This window comes from Carettochelys insculpta, chromosome 10 (genome assembly GCF_033958435.1).
Source record: "Carettochelys insculpta isolate YL-2023 chromosome 10, ASM3395843v1, whole genome shotgun sequence".
Taxonomy (NCBI): Eukaryota; Metazoa; Chordata; order Testudines; family Carettochelyidae; genus Carettochelys; species Carettochelys insculpta.
This window is the reverse complement of record NC_134146.1, coordinates 53,954,883-53,974,203: the sequence shown is the minus strand read 5'-3', so window position 1 is coordinate 53,974,203 and position 19,321 is coordinate 53,954,883. Positions and strand designations below refer to the sequence as shown.

The following is a 19,321-nucleotide window of genomic DNA, read 5'->3' as shown; positions in this document are numbered from 1 at the left end:
AAGGTGTGTCCTGGGGACAAGCATACGCAGGCAACAAATGATCTACATCACGCCATCAGATGAAATCCTCTGCAGTCCAGACAGCACAGGACAGTGTTCCTTAAACTATGTTCCACGGAACACTGGTTTTCCATAAACAACTAGCAAGTGTGCTGCAAGTGTCTGAAATTTTTTTAATATCATACACTGATTATATACATTTTCTATTATTAAAACCAGATACAATGTTACTTTGTCATTGCTATAGTATCTGATAAACTTTTTTTTTTTTTTTTTGCTGTATATGTTGCTTTTTGTTTTTTTAAAGAACATTTTCATAGGCATTTCACATAACAAATATTATTGTTTGGTGTTCCATGGTCTCAAAGTTTAAGAAACACTGGGTTAGAGAGCATTAGGCATGAGGAGCTGTGTGCATTGTACAGCGGGGTTGGGGACACTTTTATTACAGGACTTCTGGGAGACATTTGTGGAACAAGTGGTATTTTAAACTTATTGAAGAGGTAAAATGTGTGAGGTAATATCTTTTATTGGTTTTCACGCACCTGGTCTCACCTATAGCCTGGGACTGACACCATTATAATTCCATGGCATACAACATGTTTACTTACGACAGTCATGCTTAAAATGCCAGCCATAACTGCAGCAATAACTTTTGTTAACCCATACTGCAAAATAATGCTGCATCAGCTTTTGCAAAATCGATATCCTTGCTCCACAATGATTGTTTGTTCATTACCTGAAGGCTCCACTGTAGCTATAATAACGTTCCTGGATACTTGCATCACATTTATGGTTTCCACCATTATCTCCAATGCAGAGCTCACAGAGTTTTGATGGGTAATTGTCCATCTTTGCTACAGGTACACAGCTAGCAGAGAAAAAATCACTCACAGCTGGAAAGAGATATCCCAACACAAAGCATGGAGAAGTGAGTGTCAGCACTTTGCAAAACACCTTAACAATATTATTTAATTACAGGGCAAGGCTGGTTTCCCTAAAAAGCTGGTGACATACACATTAAATTAGGCTTACTGGGAATGACTAATTATATAATTCAAAACAGCTTCAAAAGCCAATCTACATTAGGAATGTTAACAGGTATCCTCATGGGCTGAGGTTTACTAGTTACAGTTAACCAGTGGAGGCTGGAGCAGTCCCCTAACCTGTCATGGGCAGAGGGCTACACTAGGTCTGCAGAGCCCACTATGGGCAGGGGTGTGGGCTGCACCAGTCTCACCAGAGCACCCTTACCTATAGTGGCCCCAGCAATGCTGTGAAGGTGGGCACCCCAGCCCATCCACAGTGCTGCAGTAGGGGGGAGCACTATGCCAGTCAGGCTGGAGAAACTCCCTTGGCTGCCCCCCGCCCCCGCCACCATTTCATAGGTTAACCAGTTAAACCTAATGTTTGTCAATAGAAAAAGCTACTTCTCCATGGTGCCGCAGCGCCTCGTCCACCACCGTGGACACTGCATGGACATTTTAGTGGAGTAGTTGGGCAGGGTGCATGATGCACACGTTCTGCAATGCCAGCCTGCACACCTCAGGTGCAAGGATACCACCAGGAGCTGGCAGTTGGGGATGTGCAGATGCTAGTGTGTACCATGTGGGACACAACTTATCCCCCGCCTCCTGATGTGGCTTATGAAGCTGGATACCTGGACCCCAGCAGAGAACAATTGAATGCCTACCTGAACCATGCCAGGATACAGGTCAAGTGACCCTTCAGCTGCCTCACGGCACATAGATGCCTCCTGACCTACCTTGACATGGGGGAGCACAGTATTGCTGAGTTTGTGGCAGCATACGCTATTCTCCACAATATTGTGGAGGGATGGGGGAGACCTTCCTCCCGGGGTGGGAAGCAAATGCCAGCTATGAGGGGGTGAGCCTTCGAACAGCTTCCACCTATCAGGCCAAAGTGCAGATCTGGGAGGCCCTCAGGGAGGGGTTCTCTCAAGGACCCCCGTAACCCTCCCCAGGGCAGCCCCATTGGAGTGGGGGGCCTCTGGCTTGCAGCCCTATCCCATCCCTGACCCCTGAATAGTAAAGGCACTATGTGGTTTTTTAATGCAATGAAGTCTCTATTATTACTCTATGTAACTGTGCAGGGGAGCAGGGCTGTGGTGGGGGAGGGGCTCAGACTCTGCACATGAACAGCTCTTGGAGTGGCCTCAGGCTCAGGTGGATGTGCTGCCTTGGGTGTGGGGACACTGTCAGGACTGTGTGGGTCTGGGGAACATAGCATTGTAGGACTGGAAGGGTCCTCAGGAGGTTGTCTATTCCAGCCCCTGCCAAAAGCCGGATCAACCCTGTCTAAATCATCCCAGCCAGGACTTGGTCAAGCTGGGACTTAAAAACCTCTAGGGCTGGAGATTCCACCACTTCTCTAGGTAAAGCATTACAGTGCTTCACCACCCTCCTGGTGAAACAGTTTTTCCTAATATCCAACCTCCCCCTCCCCCTCTGTCACTTGAGACTATTGCTCCTTGTTCTGCCATCCTTCACTACTGAGCATAACTGCTCCATAGCCTCTTTAGAGTCTTCCTTCAGGACGTTGAAGGCTGCTATCAAATCCTCACCTCACTCCTCTCTTCTGCAGACTAAATAAGCCCAAATCTCTCAGCCTCTCCTCATAGGTCACATACTCCAGCTCCCTAATCTTTTTTTGTTGCCCTCCGCTCGACCCTCTCCAATGTATCCTCATCTTTCTATACTGGAGAATCCAGAACTGGACGCAATACTCCAGATGTGGCCTCGCTAGTGCCGAATAGAGTGGGAATAATAATTTCTCTAGCTCTGCTGGAAATGCTCTTCCTAATGCACCCCAATCTTCCATTAGCCTTCTTGGTTACAAGGGCACACCATTGACTATAGCCAGCCTCTCATCCACTGTAATCCCCACGTCCTTTAATACTGCACTGCTACTTAGCCAGTTGGTTCCCAGCCTGTAACAATGCTTGGGATTCTTCCGTCCCAAGTGCAGGATTCTGCCCTTGTCCTTGTTGAACCTCATCAGATTTCTTTTGGCCCAATCCTCTAATTTACCTAGGTCACTCTGGACCCTCGCTCCACCCTCCAACATATCTACCTGGCCCCTTAGCTTAGTGTTATCTGCAAATTTGCTGAGGGTGCGATCCATTCCCTCATCCAGGTTATTGATGGATAAAGTAGGGGGGTGGGGTTAGAGTGGGGTCAGGGATGGCAAGGGGTAGGGGGATGGGTCATGGGCATCACATGGGGACTGGTGGGGGGGGAATGGGCCTAGTGGGAGCGGGGCAGGAGGTACGTGTGCAGGAGGAGTGGCAGCAGGTGGGCGTGCCATCACATCCTGGCAGGTGGCACAAATGTTGTCACATTGCTCTATGCGTTGGTCCCAGGTGCAGGCCCACCACTCTGTGTCCTTGCAGACCTTCTGCACCAGGTCCACTGCATGTCCGAGAGGACGACGACATGCTGGTGCATCAATTCCACATGAGCCCATACTGTTTTTGTAGTGACTTAACCATAAAATGAAATAGGAATAAATAAGGTTCTTCTACACTTCCAAAAGACTTTCTCAATGCGACACACACACAGGTTTACATGCATCACTCTCATGAGCCTTCTCATGCATACTAAACCTAACTTCTCAGGCATCACGATAAGGATTTAATGCCAATAGGAAACAAACTATTCTTACACAGAGTTATGGACCTTCTTTTAGGACTTTTCTTCCCAGAATTGGGGGGAAAAAAAAAAGGCACAACCAAATGGTCACTGTGTCTTCTGATGTGTGGCAGCCTTACCTTGAGGAATATTGCAATCTGTGGGCATAATAAACCCTCGCTTAAGTAGAAAACCAACAGGTATGTTCCATCCAGCCATTCTCCCGTAGCCTGTGTGGCAGGACTTTGTCCCTTTCAAATCATTGATGCTGAAAGCATTGGAAGTGTTCCGTTTTACTAATGCCACAGCATAGTACATATTGCTGCTGTCATCACCTTGTTGGGACAAAAAAAATAATTATGGGTTTTGGTTTTTTTTTCCCCCAAGTGTCCTTGGTTTCATGAAACAAACAATTGAAATGTCAGAGCCATTGAAGCTTATTTTCTGCTAAATTCCTGTGTCATCTTACATCAAGGAGACTGCGTCTGCAGTTCCAGGTTATGAAACATGGAAAGTCATTTTTCCTTCTTTCATTATAAATATGTAATTCTTAATTAGCTGTTTTACACTAACAATCTGACATTCACATTGAGTCTGTCATTTATATAGATGACTTTACTGCTATCTTAATATAGCGGTGGATCTGAATTGTTTTTCCAAAAGCCATTCAAAAATGTATTTTAGCATGTCTGTCTGTGCTGTGTTTGTTCAAGAACTCCTCTTAAACCATAAGAGCTATGACCACAAAATTAGGTGTGCAGCTGCCTCTTGCCCTATATTAAAGCAAGGTTTGGGTTTGATTGTGCCTGAAAAGTAGGAAAATGCATTAAAGCAACCCCAGGATTTCCCAAAACATGAGAAAGAAGAGGGAGGGAGGGGGCAAAAGGAGGAGGGAGGTAAAAGCAGGGGCACACAAAGAAGGGATGCTGTACTGAGAGTGGGCACTGAAGACAGAGCCCAGCATGGCTGGGGCACTGCCATCTTATCTGCCGCAAAGGCCAGAAATGCAGCGCCTCTGTTCCAAACCCAGAGCCTGCCCTCCCCCCCATGGAGAGCCTACAGGCTGCAAAAGGAGCTACAGGATGGAGGGCAGCCCCAGGACAGCCTGCATGGCACAGCTGGGGATGCTGGAGGTCGGGTGCAGCTCCCAGAACTTTGCCCCACCCAGACAGCCTGCAGGCCATGGAGGACAGCTGAAGAGGGGAGAACAGCCCCCAGAACCTAGCAAGCCCCAGACAGCTGGAAGACCACCAGGGACAGCTAGAGCGGGGGCAGCCAACTGAAGTCTGCCTCCCTCACATAGACAGCCAGTAGACTGTGGGAGAGGTAGTTTGGGGGAGAGGGAGGAAGCTGGAAAAGAGGCAGCCCGTTACAGCCAAGCTCTGCCTAGACAGCCTGCAGTCTAGGGAGTGGGGGCAGCTGAAGGGGAGCAGCCCCCAGAACTTTGCCTGACTTGGATAGCCTGCAGGCAGCCTGCTGAGGGTGAGAACAGTTGAAGGGCAGCCTGAGCCTGGCCCTCCCTGGGCAGCCTGTGGCAGGGGGGAGGACAGCTGGTGGGCCATGGCCCCCTCGAGCCTGGCTTCCCACCCAGACAGCCTGCAGGGAAGCCCACTAGAGATGGGTAGAGGGGACCAGCTCCAAACACCTCCACCCTGCAGGCTGAATTGTGGCCACTGGAGTCTGGTGGCAGCCACCATACCCTCACCTCCATTTCAACAACCTACAAGCTGTGGAGGGGTCTGCACGAGGGAGGGGCAGCCCCAGAGCTTGGTCCTCTCTGACAACCTGTAGGATGGGGGGGGGCATTGGAGGCTGGGGGTAACCCCCCAAAGTGCCACCCCCCACGACCAGTGCAGGGCCAGGTGGGGGCACCTGGAGGCCAGGGTCAGCCCACAGAGTACTGCACTGCCTGCCTTAGGCTGCAGAACAAGGCAGCCACTACCCCAAGCAAAACCCCTCCGGCAAATCTTGGTCTCCCGGCCTGATGATCCCTGCTTCTCTGCAGGTGGCTGGGAGGTCTTCAGCCATCCATGGAGAACTAGGGCTCAGTAGGCCAGAAGGATATCGTGGAATGCCTTATGGTGAGTGCAGGGAGGAGGGTGGGTGCAGAGAGGTCACCCCCTGAAACTGCCACTGCCATCCACTGCATGGCCCCTGACCCAGGTAATCAGTGGGCAGGTTGGTAAAGGAGGGAGCCAGGGTCAGGGTGGGAGTGGAGCAGGGAAGGAGTGCGGTGGCCAATTGGGGAGGGCATGCACATGCACCCCTTGCACATCCCCCCTCCCCCATGTATGAGCTTGTAATGTGCTCCATTTCTGTCCAGGTATCGAAATTAAGTGGACTAGTCTGTAATTCCCTGGGTTGTCCCTATTTCTTTTTTTTTTTTTAAGAGATTTTCCCATTCCTCTGGAATTGCTATCTTCCATGGCTTTTCAAAGATAATTGCTATTAACTCAGATATCTCTTCAGTCAGCATTCTAGGATTTATGTCCTCAGGTCCTGGTGACTTGAAGACGTCTAACTTGTTTAAGCCATTTTAATGTTTTTCTTTCCCTATTTTTTGCCTCTGATCCTATCTCATTTTTATTGTTATTCACTATGGTAGATGTCCAATCACTACTAGCCTTGTCAGTGAAAACAAAAACACATCATTTAGCCCTTTACATTTTTTTTCTTCCTGTTTTTTCCTCCTGACTAACGGACCTACTCTGTCCTTGATCTTTCTCTTTCTTGTAATGTATCTGTAGAATATTTTCTTATTACCTTTTATGTTTTTACGCATGAAGGCTACATCCACACTACAGCAGTCCTTCAAAAGAAATCTTTTTGGAAGATCTTTTCAGAATAAAATGTCTTTCAAAAGAGTGCGGCCACACATAAAAAGCAAATTGAAAAATTGATCCACTCTTTCGAAAGAGAGTGGCCACACAGCCCCAGCTGCTCTTTCAGAAGAATAGGGCAGGAAATGATGCAAATGGGGTCAAATGAACAGCAAACCCTCCCAGGAGCTCTAGCCATGTACTCCCTTAAAGGGCCCCACCCAAACACCCTTTCCCGCCACACACTGAAGCCTACCGAGTTAACCAAAGTGAAGCAGAGCCAGTGCAGGGACCTCAAGCTGGTATGTCACAGCCATGGACCCACAGCAGCTCCAGTACTGCTTCCAGGCACTGGCCACCATCATCACGGCCACCCTCCAGCTCTTCTGTTGGGAAAGCCCTGCCACCAGGGGCCAAGGAGCCCAACCCACCAGGGCCCCAGTCGCACCTCCACCACCTGGGCAATCAGGTGCCTTTGAAGCTATCAAACCAGTGCTGACTGGTGGGACTGGCTGGTAGTGGGTGAGTGGGATGATATGCAGTGGCTCCAGAACTTCTGCATGTGGAAAGAGACATTCCTGCAGCTCTGCACCTGGCTCGCCCCTGCCCTTCGCTATTAGGACACCTGCACGCATCCCACCCTGCCCCTTGAGAAGCATGTAGCCATCATGGTGTGGAAGTTAGCCACCCCAGACACACTATGGGGCAGTAATTCAGGGTGAGTAAGTCAACCGCTGGGGCTGTCCTCGAGCTAAGGCACGCTCAGCTCATAGACCTGGCACTGGGAATGGGCAGGATACCACCAGAAAACAGGGACCCTTGAGAGCTGGGTCTGGGGTGCAAGGGGTTGGTGCAGTGGGATGGGGAGGCTTAGCCCCAGGGGACTGTGCCACCCCCGCCCCCCAGACCAGCTGCCGGAGGGGCAGACTCACGGGGGAATGGTGCCCAAAGGGCTTGGGGGAGCGGGGGGGCAAGGGAACCTACCGGGGCAACCCTTCACTCACTCACGAGTGTGTTCGCTCTCTGTCCCCTGCAGGTCATGAGGGCGAGCAACACTGCTGTACCGAAGGGTTGTCCATGTCGAGGCCCTGGATGCCAAGGTGTCTAGGTTTGCCCCACCCCCACCCCCCAGCTTTCCACACTGCTTTGGCACTATTGCTGGCACACACGTCACCATTTGTGCCCTGGATCACAGCATGGCCCACTATAGTAACAGGAAGGGCTGCCACTCCATTGTGCTGCAGGCCCTTCTGGACCATAGGGGGGTTGGCTCATGAACATTTACGTGGGCTAGTCAGGACGAGCCCACAACACGTATGTCTTCTGGAATTCCAGCTGCTGCTGGAGAATGGAGGCAGGAACCTACATCCCCACCAGGACCTCACAGTCAAGGACATCAGCATGCCCCTGTGTGTGGTGGGGGACGTGGTCTACCCCCTGCAGGTCTGGGCCACGTGGCCATACACAAGTCACCTGGACCCCCACCTAGGAGCTGTTCAACAGCCACCTCAGCCAGGCACGCTACCCAGTGCAGAGTATGGTTGGCTGCCTGAAGGCACAGTTAAGGTGGCTCCTCATGTGCCTGGATGTCAGGGTGCACTATGTCCCCTAAGTTGTGGAGGCTCAGGAGGAGACCTTCCGCCTGGGATGGATGGCCCACCATGATGGGCTGGGGATCCAGGATGACCTCTGGGAGACCTTTGCCTGTGGGCACCACTGAACCTCTCCAGGGCACCTCCCACAGACTCCTCTGACCCACAGGCCCACCCCATCCCCATCATGACCCCTCACACCCATCCACCCCACATCTCTTCCTCACCAGGACCCCTCCTGCCCAGCCGCTTATCACCACTCCCCACTTCCAATAACAAGGGATACAGAAAAACTGTTTACTCAAACAAATGAAACATTTTGAAAAATATGCAAATAACTATTTACAGGGATGACTGTAGTGGTGGGCTGGGACAGGGGTTGGGGGCATGTGAACTTGGATCGGGGGGAGCTTGCGCCGGGGCTGTGGGGCCTTAGTCCTCCAAAGTGTGGCGGGGGGGTGAGTCATGGCAGCCACGGGATTCCCCTCCTGCCCTAGGTCCAGGGTCACTGTTGGGGCTGGGATGGGGCCAGGATTACGGGGAGGTACAATAATGGGAGGGGTGCAGTGGGCTCACACTTGGTGGGGGGTGGGGGTTACAGTGCCCACAAGCCATTGGGCAAAGCCCAGCATGGCGGCCATGGGGAGTTTAGGTGGGAGCAGGGCAGCACGACCCAGGAGACAGCAGGAGGGGGTAGCAAGGACAGTTGGGGGGACAGGGGTGGTAGGCTGGGTCGGCTGCTCCCTCAGGGCTCCACCGATGGTCTGAGGTTGCCCATGAGCTTGGTCCAGGCCTTCTACCACCATGCCAAGTCCGCTTTGTCCAGCCGCAACCACTACTCCACCAGGTTGCTTTGGTGGCGGAGGGTGATGGTGTCATCCTGGGCATGGCAACATGGCCTCCAAGTGCAGACCAGCCTGGGCACCACTGGGGGTGGCGGGGAGGGGGGGGCGCCCTGGCCTCTCCTTTGCTGGTCTTGGGCGTCCCAACCTGGCACCATGAACAGGGGTGGCCAACCCCAGAGGTGAGGTGGGGCTCACCCAGCCCTTGGATGGTGCAGCTGTAAAGATGGAAGGAGGTGGCGGGGGGGTGGAGAGAATGAGAGAGAGCGAGCAAGATGGTACATCAGTCCTGCATCCCAGCCTTGAGAGCCATGCCCCCCAGGACAAGGGACAGGAATGTCCTGGGAGCACTGGCATGTGTGCCCTGAACAGCAGACCCTGCTGCACATGGACTCCATGGTGCTTTGGGACTGTGGATGACAATTATGAGCCCCCCTCCCACGCCATACCCAGGAGATGGCTGGCGCCAGAGGGGTCCCCACATGGGTGGCAGGTGAGCTGGGTGCAGACTAGCCCTTCCAACCCCGCCCCCCCGCCACACGTGTATGGCCCATGGCACTGTTCCAGGGGATGGGCACTGACTGTTGACATGCCCGCACACCAGAGGTGCACTCCTCAGTGGTGTGTCCAGGGTCAGACCATTGCCCGGGTGGCTGGCCCACTTCCAGCCATGGGAGGAGTGTTCCCCACCCCTGCATCAATGCCCTGGGGTGTGCAATGTGCTGAGTACTTACCAGAGGGTCCCACAAATCTGTCTGGGGCTGCCATGTTGGATGTTGCCCACCTTGATGATCCTGAGGCCACAGCTACAACCAGGATTTCATTGCTGGACTCAAAGGGGCCTCCATCTCCATCTCCAGTGTGATGGTGTGCCTGGCTGGTCCTCCTGCAGCCTTGGCTGCTCCTTGGTCACTGCAGGGGGCTTCTCCACTGCAGTATCCAGTAGGGTCTGGGTGGTGGGAGCTGTCCTCACCCCTGAGGAGGCTGTGTAGCTCCTGATAAAAGGGGCAGGTGGCCAGTCCTGCCCCCTGAGTACCTGGCCCATGAGTACCCCTGACACCGCTTCCTAATTTTGCAGTGCACCTGTTCAAGGGTCTGTGCAGGGTGTCCCTAGCCCGCCAGGCTGGTTGTCAGCTGTCCAGAGGCAAGGGGTGGGTGGGGCATTCTGCCTCTTCCTGGTTGTCTCCTAGAGCTTATCCTGATCATGCCAGAGGCCCAAGATGTCTCAGAGTTCAGGCTCCATGCAGGAGGTGGGGGCTCTCTTTTTGGTGGCCTGGGCAGGCTCCTGCGACCCCTTGGCTGGGTCCCTGGAGGAGCCCCTGCATGTCATGGAGTGCCTGGCTGGCTGATATTCGTTGGTGGGTGTGAGGGCCTACGCCCACTCAGCTCATCTCCTTGATGCCACCACACACTTAGATTCATAACAGGGGGCCTCCAGGGCTCCCTGTGCCTTTAAAACAGCCGGACACAGGGAGCATAGAGTTCCAATAGTGCTGGCCAGGGCATCTCTGAGCACCTCTTTCAAAAGAAGGGCCCCAGGAGCATCTACACACTTTTTTTTTTTTTAGTTTTCAAAAGAATCTTTTGAAAAAAGGCACTCTTCCTCTTCCAGGAGCAGAAGAGGGCTGCCAAAGAAGTGCTACATTCTTTTGATTTCATATTGAAAGAATGCATTTTGTGTGTAGATGCCCCATGAGTGTTTTTAAAAAAGGAACAGCTTTTCCAAAAAACTCACTAGTGTAGATGTAGCCAAACAGATTTAGTAGGTAATGAGCTTTCACGAATTTAAGGTCTCCTATGTAAGACAGAATTGTTTCCTGCCATACTTTTCTAACTACTGGAATAGTTTGCTCTTGTGCCCTTAATAATGTCTCTCTGAAAAAACTGCCAACTCTCTTGAACTGTTTTTGACCTTAGACTTGCTTCCCATGGGATTTTTACCTATCAACTACCTAAGTCTGCTAAAGTCTTCCTTCTTGAAATCCATTTATATTTTTATAATGCTCCTCCCTGGATGGTAATGTAGTGAGCTCACCCAACAGAGAGTGCTGCTGGTACTAAAACTGTTAGCTATAAAATATATCTGAGTAAAGGCACACAGGATCATGCATTGCCAATCCCAAGCATTCAAAGATCTTGTGTCAGGCCAAAAAAAAAGTCATGAGCTTGGCTTTGAGGTATGAGATTTTTTTAGAACCAATTAACTTTACAGTCTTTTCATTTGGCGTCTGTTTTCTGAGAGTTTAGGATTACTTTAGTCTTCAACAAGGGTGAGCAAACTTTTAACACTGGGACCCACTTTTCAGGCCCTGCAATTAGCCAGGTCCTCACCAATCTGTGGGAGAATCACAGGAAGGGATGCGGGGTGGCAGGGGGAATGCTCTGGAAGTGGTTCTTTTTTTTGAGGAGAGTACTAGGGGGACTCACGGCTGTGTTGTGTTGATGAGCAGCAGCGGCACCAGGCTAAGGCAGTCTTGCACCCCAGCATTTTAATGCCAGATGATTTGGTGCTAATTGAATTATTTATTTTTACCTCTGTGGACTTGAAAAATACCGCTTGCAACACTATAGTTAGAGTTTTCATGGTCTAAGATGTAAAAGTTGGATAAAGGTTGCAATTATTTTTCTGTACTTCTCTGTAGAGGCAGCTCTCACTCTACACCGGCATCCCAGGGGCTGATGTGACACGGGCTGGGGAGGGATGAATGTGGCTGCTTTACCCGAGCCAGGAACTCCCAGGCTAGACCCCACAGCTTGACTCAGGGCCTTTGCATATTCTGATTGGCCTACCGGTGGGGGTGGGGGTGTACCCTTAGTGATGGCGGTGGTGGAGGTTTCAGGGGAGGAAGTAGAGGTCTGGGGAAGCCATGGGGAGAGAGGGAGGGAGGAGTCGATCGCAACAACAACAACAACAACAACAAAAACAAAAATGGGCAAATCAGATGGTGGGGGGCAAGAGGGGGGGCGAAAGGTGGGTTGGAAGGGAAGAAAATTACCTTCTCCAAGTGTCTATCAAGTTAACTGACTTGCCTGAGATCACTACAAATATCAAAAATGGGGAAGTTGTGTTTGTAATGTGTAAGGCAATTTGAAGACCAAGTCCCAAAGTGTCCAATTTGAGAATAAAAACCTGTCAGTGAGCATTTCAATGGAGTAGACCATAGTATTAAAGACCTGAGACTCTGGTATTAAAGTCTCTTTGTTGTAGCACACAGATTCTCAGGTCTTTAATACTATGGTCTACTCCATTGAAATGCCCACTGATAGGTTTGTGTGTGTTCAGGTTCCTAAAGTCTGATTTGTGTCCATTCATTCTTTGACAAAGTGGTTGTCCAATACACATAGCAGAGGGGCACTGCTGACACATGATGGCATATATAACATTAGTGGATGTACAGGAATAGCACCCCCCCACCCCCAGATGATTTGTCAGTTTTCATTTTTTTGTTTGTTTTCTATCCTTCTGTTATATATTCATAGTGCCAGTTCATTTTCAGCACTATTGCCGGACCTGAAGAAGGGTGTCTGCCCCACAAAAGCTCACCAACTGTTATTTTTTTAGTCTTTAAAGAGCTACATGACTGCTTTTTTGTTTTGTGAAGATACAGACTAACACAGCTACCTCTCAGTAACTATTTTGTAATAAATTTTGCTTATGCCAGGGCTTCCCTGTAACATAATTATTCTAGAATACTTTATTTTGGAATAACAATTTTGGAATAAAGTATTCCAGAATAACTTTGCTATGTTGACATACCCTTAACAGATCAGTAAGGCTACCATCAGTACCAGGCAAATTGGGTGAAACTATAATAAAGAACAGAATTGTCAGACATATACATGAACCTAATTTGCTGGGCAAAGTCAGAATGGTTTCTGTAAAGGAAAATCATGCCTCACCAATCTACTAGAATTCTTTGAGCAGGTGTCATGAATGAATGCTTGTAAAGTGTTAACCAAGCGGCTACATCTACATGGCACCTTAAATCTGAAATAAGATACACAATTTGTGCTACACAAATTCCAAATCCTATTTTGAATTTATAACAAAATAGGCTATTTCAGCATTTACACTGTTTAAAACAGCATCATATGTTGAAATAATGTGCTATTTTGAAGCATCTTACTCCTCCTGCAATGAGGTATGCCAAAATACAGTGCCCACTCTTTCAAAAAATATTTTGAAATAATAACCACATTTCAAAGATGCAGAGTAGCTATTTCGAGATATCTGAAAGAGCTCTGCTGTGTAGACATAGACAGAGAGAGGGAGGGTTCTCTGTGGAAAGCAGCCAGGTGACACCACTATTTAAGAAGGGTTCTATAGGTGATCTTTGCAATTACAGACCAGTAAGTCTAACATCAGTACCAGGCAAATTAGTTGAAACTATAGTATAGTAAAGAATAAAATTGTCAGACAGACTAACATGACTTGTGGGGGAAAAGTCAACATGACTTCTGTAAAGGGAAATCATGCCTTACTAATCTACTAGAGTTCTTTGAGGTGGTCAGTAAGCATGTGAACAAGGGGGAATCAAGTGGATATAATGTGCTTAGATTTCCAGAACTCCTTTGATAAGATCCCTCACCAAAGGCTCGTAAGTAAAATGAGTTGTAAAATAGTTAAGACCAAAGCAGACAGTGTAGAGTTTCTGATAAATCTAAGTGATTGGACAACAAGATGGCAAACGAATTTTAAGTTTGATAAATGTAAAGTAATGCACATTGGAAAAAATAATCCCAACTACACACCCAAAATGAGGAGGACTAATTTAGCTATAATTACTCAAGAGAGAGATCTTGGAGACATAAGAACGGCCATACTGGGTCAGACCAAAGATCCATCTAGCCCAGTATTGTGTCTGCTGACAGTAGCCAATGCCAGGTGCCCCAGAGGAGGTGAACCGAAGACAATGATCAAGTGATTTTTCTCCTGCCATCCATCTCCAGCCTTCGACAAAAAGCTAGGCACCATACCTTACCCCTTGCTAATATCCACCTATGGACCTCACCTCCAAATATTTGTCAAGCTCTTTTTTAAACTCTGTTAGAGTCCTGGCCTTCACAGTGTCCTCTGGTAAGGAGTTCCACAGGTTGACTGTGCGCTGTGTGAAGAAAAACTCTCTTTTATTAGTTTTGAACTTGCTACTCATTAATTTCATTTGGTGTCCTCTAGTTCTTATATTATGGGAACAAGTAAATAACTTTTCTGTATTCACTTTCTCCACACCATTCATGATTTTATATACCTCTATCATATCGCCCCCCCAGTCTCCTCTTTTCTAGACTGAAAAGCTCTCCGAAAACATGCACTCAATGTGCTGCAGCAGGCAAAAAGGAAAACAGAATGCTAGGAATCATTAAAGAGGGACAGCAAATAAGATAGGGAATATCTTATTGCCTCTATATAAATACATGGTATGCCCACATCTCCAAAATTGTGTACAGCTGTGGCTGCCTCATCTCAAAAATGACATTGTAGAATGGTTCAAAGCAGGACAACAAAAATTATTAGGGGTATGGAACAGCTGTCGTACAAGAAGAGATTAACGAGACTGGGACTTTACAGCTTAAAACACTAAGGCCATTTCTACACAGGCTGCTTTCTCCAAAAGTGGCATGGTAATACATGGCCCAAAATATGCTAATAAGGCCCAGATGCAAATTCCCCATGCCTCATTAGCATACGGTCATGTGATTTGGAGTCCAGAAGACCGTTCTTCCGGATTCCAAAATGCCGTTTAGAAGCATGGCCCCAGGGGAGCTTCCGGAAGGAAGTCCTCCTTCCGGATGCCCCTTCTTCCCAGAAATTTTTGGGAAGAAGGGGCCTCCAGAAGAAAGACTTACTGCCGGAAGCTCCCCTGGGGCTGCACCTCTAAATGGCATTTTGGAGTCTGGAAGAACGGTCTTCCGGACTTCAAATCACGTGACCATATGCTAATGAGGCATGGGAAATTTGCATCTGGGCCTTATTAGCATATTTCGGGCCATGTATTACCATACCACTTTTGGAGAAAGTGGCCTGTGTAGAAACGGCTTAAGGGTGTGTCTACATTTGCATTCCTCTTTCGAAAGAGCTATGCAAATGAACGGAATAAAAATGCAAATGAGGCACATATTTGCATATCTGGCACCTCATTTGCATATTTTTATTTCAAAAGAGCTTCTTTTGAAAAAAGAAAACCATTGTAGATGCTGCGCTTTCGAAAGTAAACCCCATCTTCGAACGAATCCTTCTTCCCTTTATTTAATGGGAAGAAGGAGTCTTTCAAAGATGGGGTTTACTTTTGAAAGCGCAGCAATTACACTGGTTTTCTTCTTTTGAAAGAAGCGTTTTAAAATAAGAACACGCAAAAGAGGTGCCAAACATACAAATATGCACCTCATTTGCATTTTTTATTTCCCTCATTTGCATACCACTTTCAAAAGAGGAATGCAAGTGTAGGCACACCCTAAGGGGAAGATATTAAAGAGCTCTATAAAATCATGATTGGCATTGAGAAAGTTAATAAGGAAAAGTTAATTAACTTTTCCCAGTATGTTGCAGCTTCCCGATGCTGAAGGAGGGTCTGACAACCCTGAGCTCCTTGCAGTGCAGTGGTGTGATGTGCAGCATAAGGACTGATCTGATGAGTCTATGATCAATCCAGCACTCAGCTGCCCGCATGGGCCTGGTGATCTTAACATCTCGAATGTCCCACCTGCGACTGATGACATAGTCAATCAAGTGCTACTGTTTTGATCTCGGGTGCATACATGTGGTCTTGTATTTATCAGCTTGCCTGAAGAGCGTGTTGGTAATCATCAGGTCGTTTTCTGCACACAAGCTCAGCAGAAGGCAGCCATTGGCATCATGTTACCAACACCATAAACCCCCAACACCCCTTTCCAGGTCCTACAGTCCTTGCCGACCCTGGCATTGAAGTCACACAGCAGGAGAAGCTTCTCACTAGGAGGAGTTGCTTTCACAAGATGGTCAAGGCCTTCATAGAAACTTTCTTTTTGCTTTGTCGCTGCTAATCAGTGCGGGGGGTGTAAGCACTGATGACTGTAACGTGGCAAGAGGGGTTGAGGGGGAAGCGGAGCTTGATCAGATGCTCACTGATGCAAGCTGGTAGGTGAGGAAGCTGGTGCAGAAGTGATAGCTTGATGGCAAGTCCCATTCCACGGATTCTTTCTTCATGTTCTGGACTGCCTTTCCAGAAAAGGTGTAACCTCCTTTTAGTTCGCAGATGGATCCTTCCTCTGCCAGTCTGGTCTCACTCAGGGTGGCTATGTCAATGTTATAACGTACCAGTTCTCTTGCTATGAGGGCAATTCCTCTCTCAGGCCTCATAGCATGCTCCCTGTCCAAGAGGGTGCGAACATTCCATGCTGCAAATATCATCTTTCTTGTCACTGTTTTTTGACCACTGGGAGGGTAAAACTGCCAGCTGCGGCATGCTGGCCATTTTGGTTGGGATGAGCAATTTTAGGGGCACCTTTTCTAGTCCCCTCCCTCATTTTGAAGGTGAGCAGTGCTGTTCCTAGAAAGGCCTGCTCAGTTGCCTGGGATGTTGCTGAACTCCTCTGTCGTCCCAGGGTCAGAGTTGAGTGACCAAAGTCCACGGGCCGCCTACGTGCTGGTTTGGAGCTACGACTCCCAGTGGTCACCTCCACCTGTTGCTTCTCCCCTTCACCATTGCCGCTGGACTTTGAGGTAAATAGAAGTGATGAGAAAATACAAAGAACCTGTGCAGTGGTGGTGGCGGGGGAGCTGCAACATACTGGTCTTCGTGAGAAATTCGCAGCCTGCCTTGACGAAGTGCTGATGTCCCATGGACCTCTGACTGGAGACCCAACACAAAAGCGGGACCAGTTCAAAACCCTTGTGACGGAGTCAGCCACGTCAACACTAGGACTGAAAAAGAGAGTTCACCAAGACTGGTTTGATGAAAATGACGGGGCCATCATGAAGATCTTAGAGGAAAACCAGAACATATTTCTGCTATGGCAAAACAATCAGTCCTCAATCTCCAAACATGATCATTTCAAACACCTTCAGAGCCAGGCGCAAATGGCACTTCGCAAAATGCAAGATGAGTGGTGGGAGAGTAAAGCTGATGAAGTCCAATACTACGCTGACACCAAGAACTCCAGGATGTTCTTCAGTGCTATCAAAGCTATATATGGACCTTCAAAGCCAAGTAATACACCTGTCCTGTCTGCAGATGGCATGACCGTTCTGAGGGAGAAGAACAACGTCAATAATAGGTGGAGAGAGCACTTCAGCAACCTTCTCAACAGACCCTCCATTGTCAACCCTGTGGCCCTAGACCAGATCCCTCAGAAACCCACAATAGACAGTCTTGACCTGCCCCCTACAATGGATGAGGTCAAAAAGGCAATCCACCAGCCCAGCTCTGGCAAAGCCCCTGGGATGGACAGTATCCCTGCTGAAATCTTCAAAGCGGCAGGACCAGTGCCACTTAAAGCCTTTCACAACATCTTGATCAGCATCTGGGAAGAAGACGACATGCCCAAAGACTTAAAGGATGCCACAATCATCTCGCTCTTCAAGAACAAGGGCAACAAAGCTGACTGTGGAAATTACTGGGGCATCTCCCTTCTCTGTACTGCTGGGAAGATCTTGGCTCGAGTCGTCCTAAGCCGTCTGATCACCAACATCTCAGAGGAGAACCTACCAGATGCACAGTGTGGTTTTCACCCAGGCCGCAGCACCATTGACATGATCTTTGCTGTTCGTCAGGTCCAAGTAAAGTGCATAGAGCAGAACTTGGATCTGTACGCTGTCTTTATAGACCTGACCAAGGCATTCGACACCGTCAACAAAGAAGCCCTGTGGATTGTCCTGTGAAAACTTGGCTGCCCGAGAAGATTTGTTAACCTCATGTCTGTTCCACGATGACATGACTGGCTTTGTTCTTTCAAATGGTGAGTCCTCAGATCCATTTGAGATATCCAATGGTGTGAAGCAAGGGTGCGTGCTGGCCCCAGTGTTATTCAACCTCTTTTTCACGTGCGTCCTCAGCCATGCAGTTAGGGACCTGGACCCTGGAGTCTACATAAAACACAGACTTGATGGGTCACTTTTTGACCTTCATTGTCTGAATGCTAAAACTAAGACGCTTGAGAGGCTCATCCTTGAAGCCCTTTTTGCTGACGACTGTGCACTTATGGCACACGAGGAATCTGATCTCCAGCTCATCGTCAACAAGTTTGCTGATGCCACTCGCCTCTCTGGTTTGACCATCAGCCTAGGAAAGACCCAGGTACTGTTTCAACCTGCTCCAGGATCTGCTGCTCTCCCCGCTTCAATCTTTATTGAAGGAATAGAGTTAAAAACAGTAGAGGAGTTCAAGTACCTTGGCAGTGTGATAGCCAATGATGGCTCCCTTGACAAAGAAATCAATGCCAGAATCTGCCAGGCCAGCCGGGCACTAGAACGTCTGAGAGCACAAGTGTTGAATCAGCACAGTATCCAACAGTTCACTAAACTGAAAGTGTACAAGGCTGTAGTCCTGACCAGTCTCCTGGATGGCTGCAAAACCTGGACCTTGTACAGAAAACACATAAAACTGCTGGAGCGCTTCCACACACACAGCCTGAGGTCAATACTGCACAATCGATGGCAGGACAGAGTTACGAAACTGGAAGTCCTGGACAGAGCAGGAACCACGAGCATCGAAGCCATGATTCTGAAAGCCCAGCTTCTCTGGACAGGGCACGTCATACAAATGGAGGAGTCAAGAATCCCTCAGCAACTCCTCTAGCGTGAACTCTCCCAGGGCAAAAGGAATCAAGGTAGGCCTCGCAAGAGGCATAAAGACTGCGTGAAGGCCAACATTGCTCATGCTGGTTTGAAAACAGATCAGCTAGAGTAGCATGCAAAAGACTGAACAGGCTGGCATGATCTCGTACAACATGCGTATGACAACTTTGAAGAGCAGTGACGCATACGCCTCATTGACACTTGTGAGAGGAAGAAAGGAACAGCAGCAGCTGCACCAACAGAGCCAGGACAATTCCTTGCCCCCTCTGTGAACACCCATGCTGTTCAAAACTTGGTCTCCTCAGCCACATGCAAGTCCACAACCGGAGAGCCTGTGCAATCTCATGATGTCATCATCAGACACGACGGACTACCTAAATACAATTACTTTTTCCCGCAGCACAAAAACTAGCGGTCATCAAATGAAATTAATAGTTTGCAGGTTTAATACAAACAAAAGGAAGTATTTCTTCTCCAAATGCACAGTCAACTTATGGACCCTCTTGCCAGAGGTTTTTGTGAAGGTCAGGACTTTAACAGGATTCAATAAAAAGCTAGATAAATTCATGGAGGAGAGGTTCATTGCTGACTATTAGTCAGGATGGGCAGGAATGGTGTCCCTAGCCTTTGTCTGTCAAAGTTGGGA

At 48.8% G+C, this 19,321-nt stretch overlaps 1 protein-coding gene across 1 annotated transcript in view; it reads right to left on the bottom strand.

Annotated features, from left to right (window-relative positions):
* The window catches only part of MELTF (melanotransferrin), an 85,551-nt gene that overhangs the window by 18,185 nt on the left and 48,045 nt on the right, over positions 1 to 19,321 (bottom strand). The window contains exons 11-12 of the mRNA XM_075003941.1: positions 3,791 to 3,985; positions 740 to 896 (exon numbers count right to left, since the gene is read on the bottom strand). Coding sequence (XP_074860042.1) covers positions 740 to 896; positions 3,791 to 3,985 — 352 coding nt within the window. The remainder of the gene's footprint in view (positions 1 to 739; positions 897 to 3,790; positions 3,986 to 19,321) is intronic.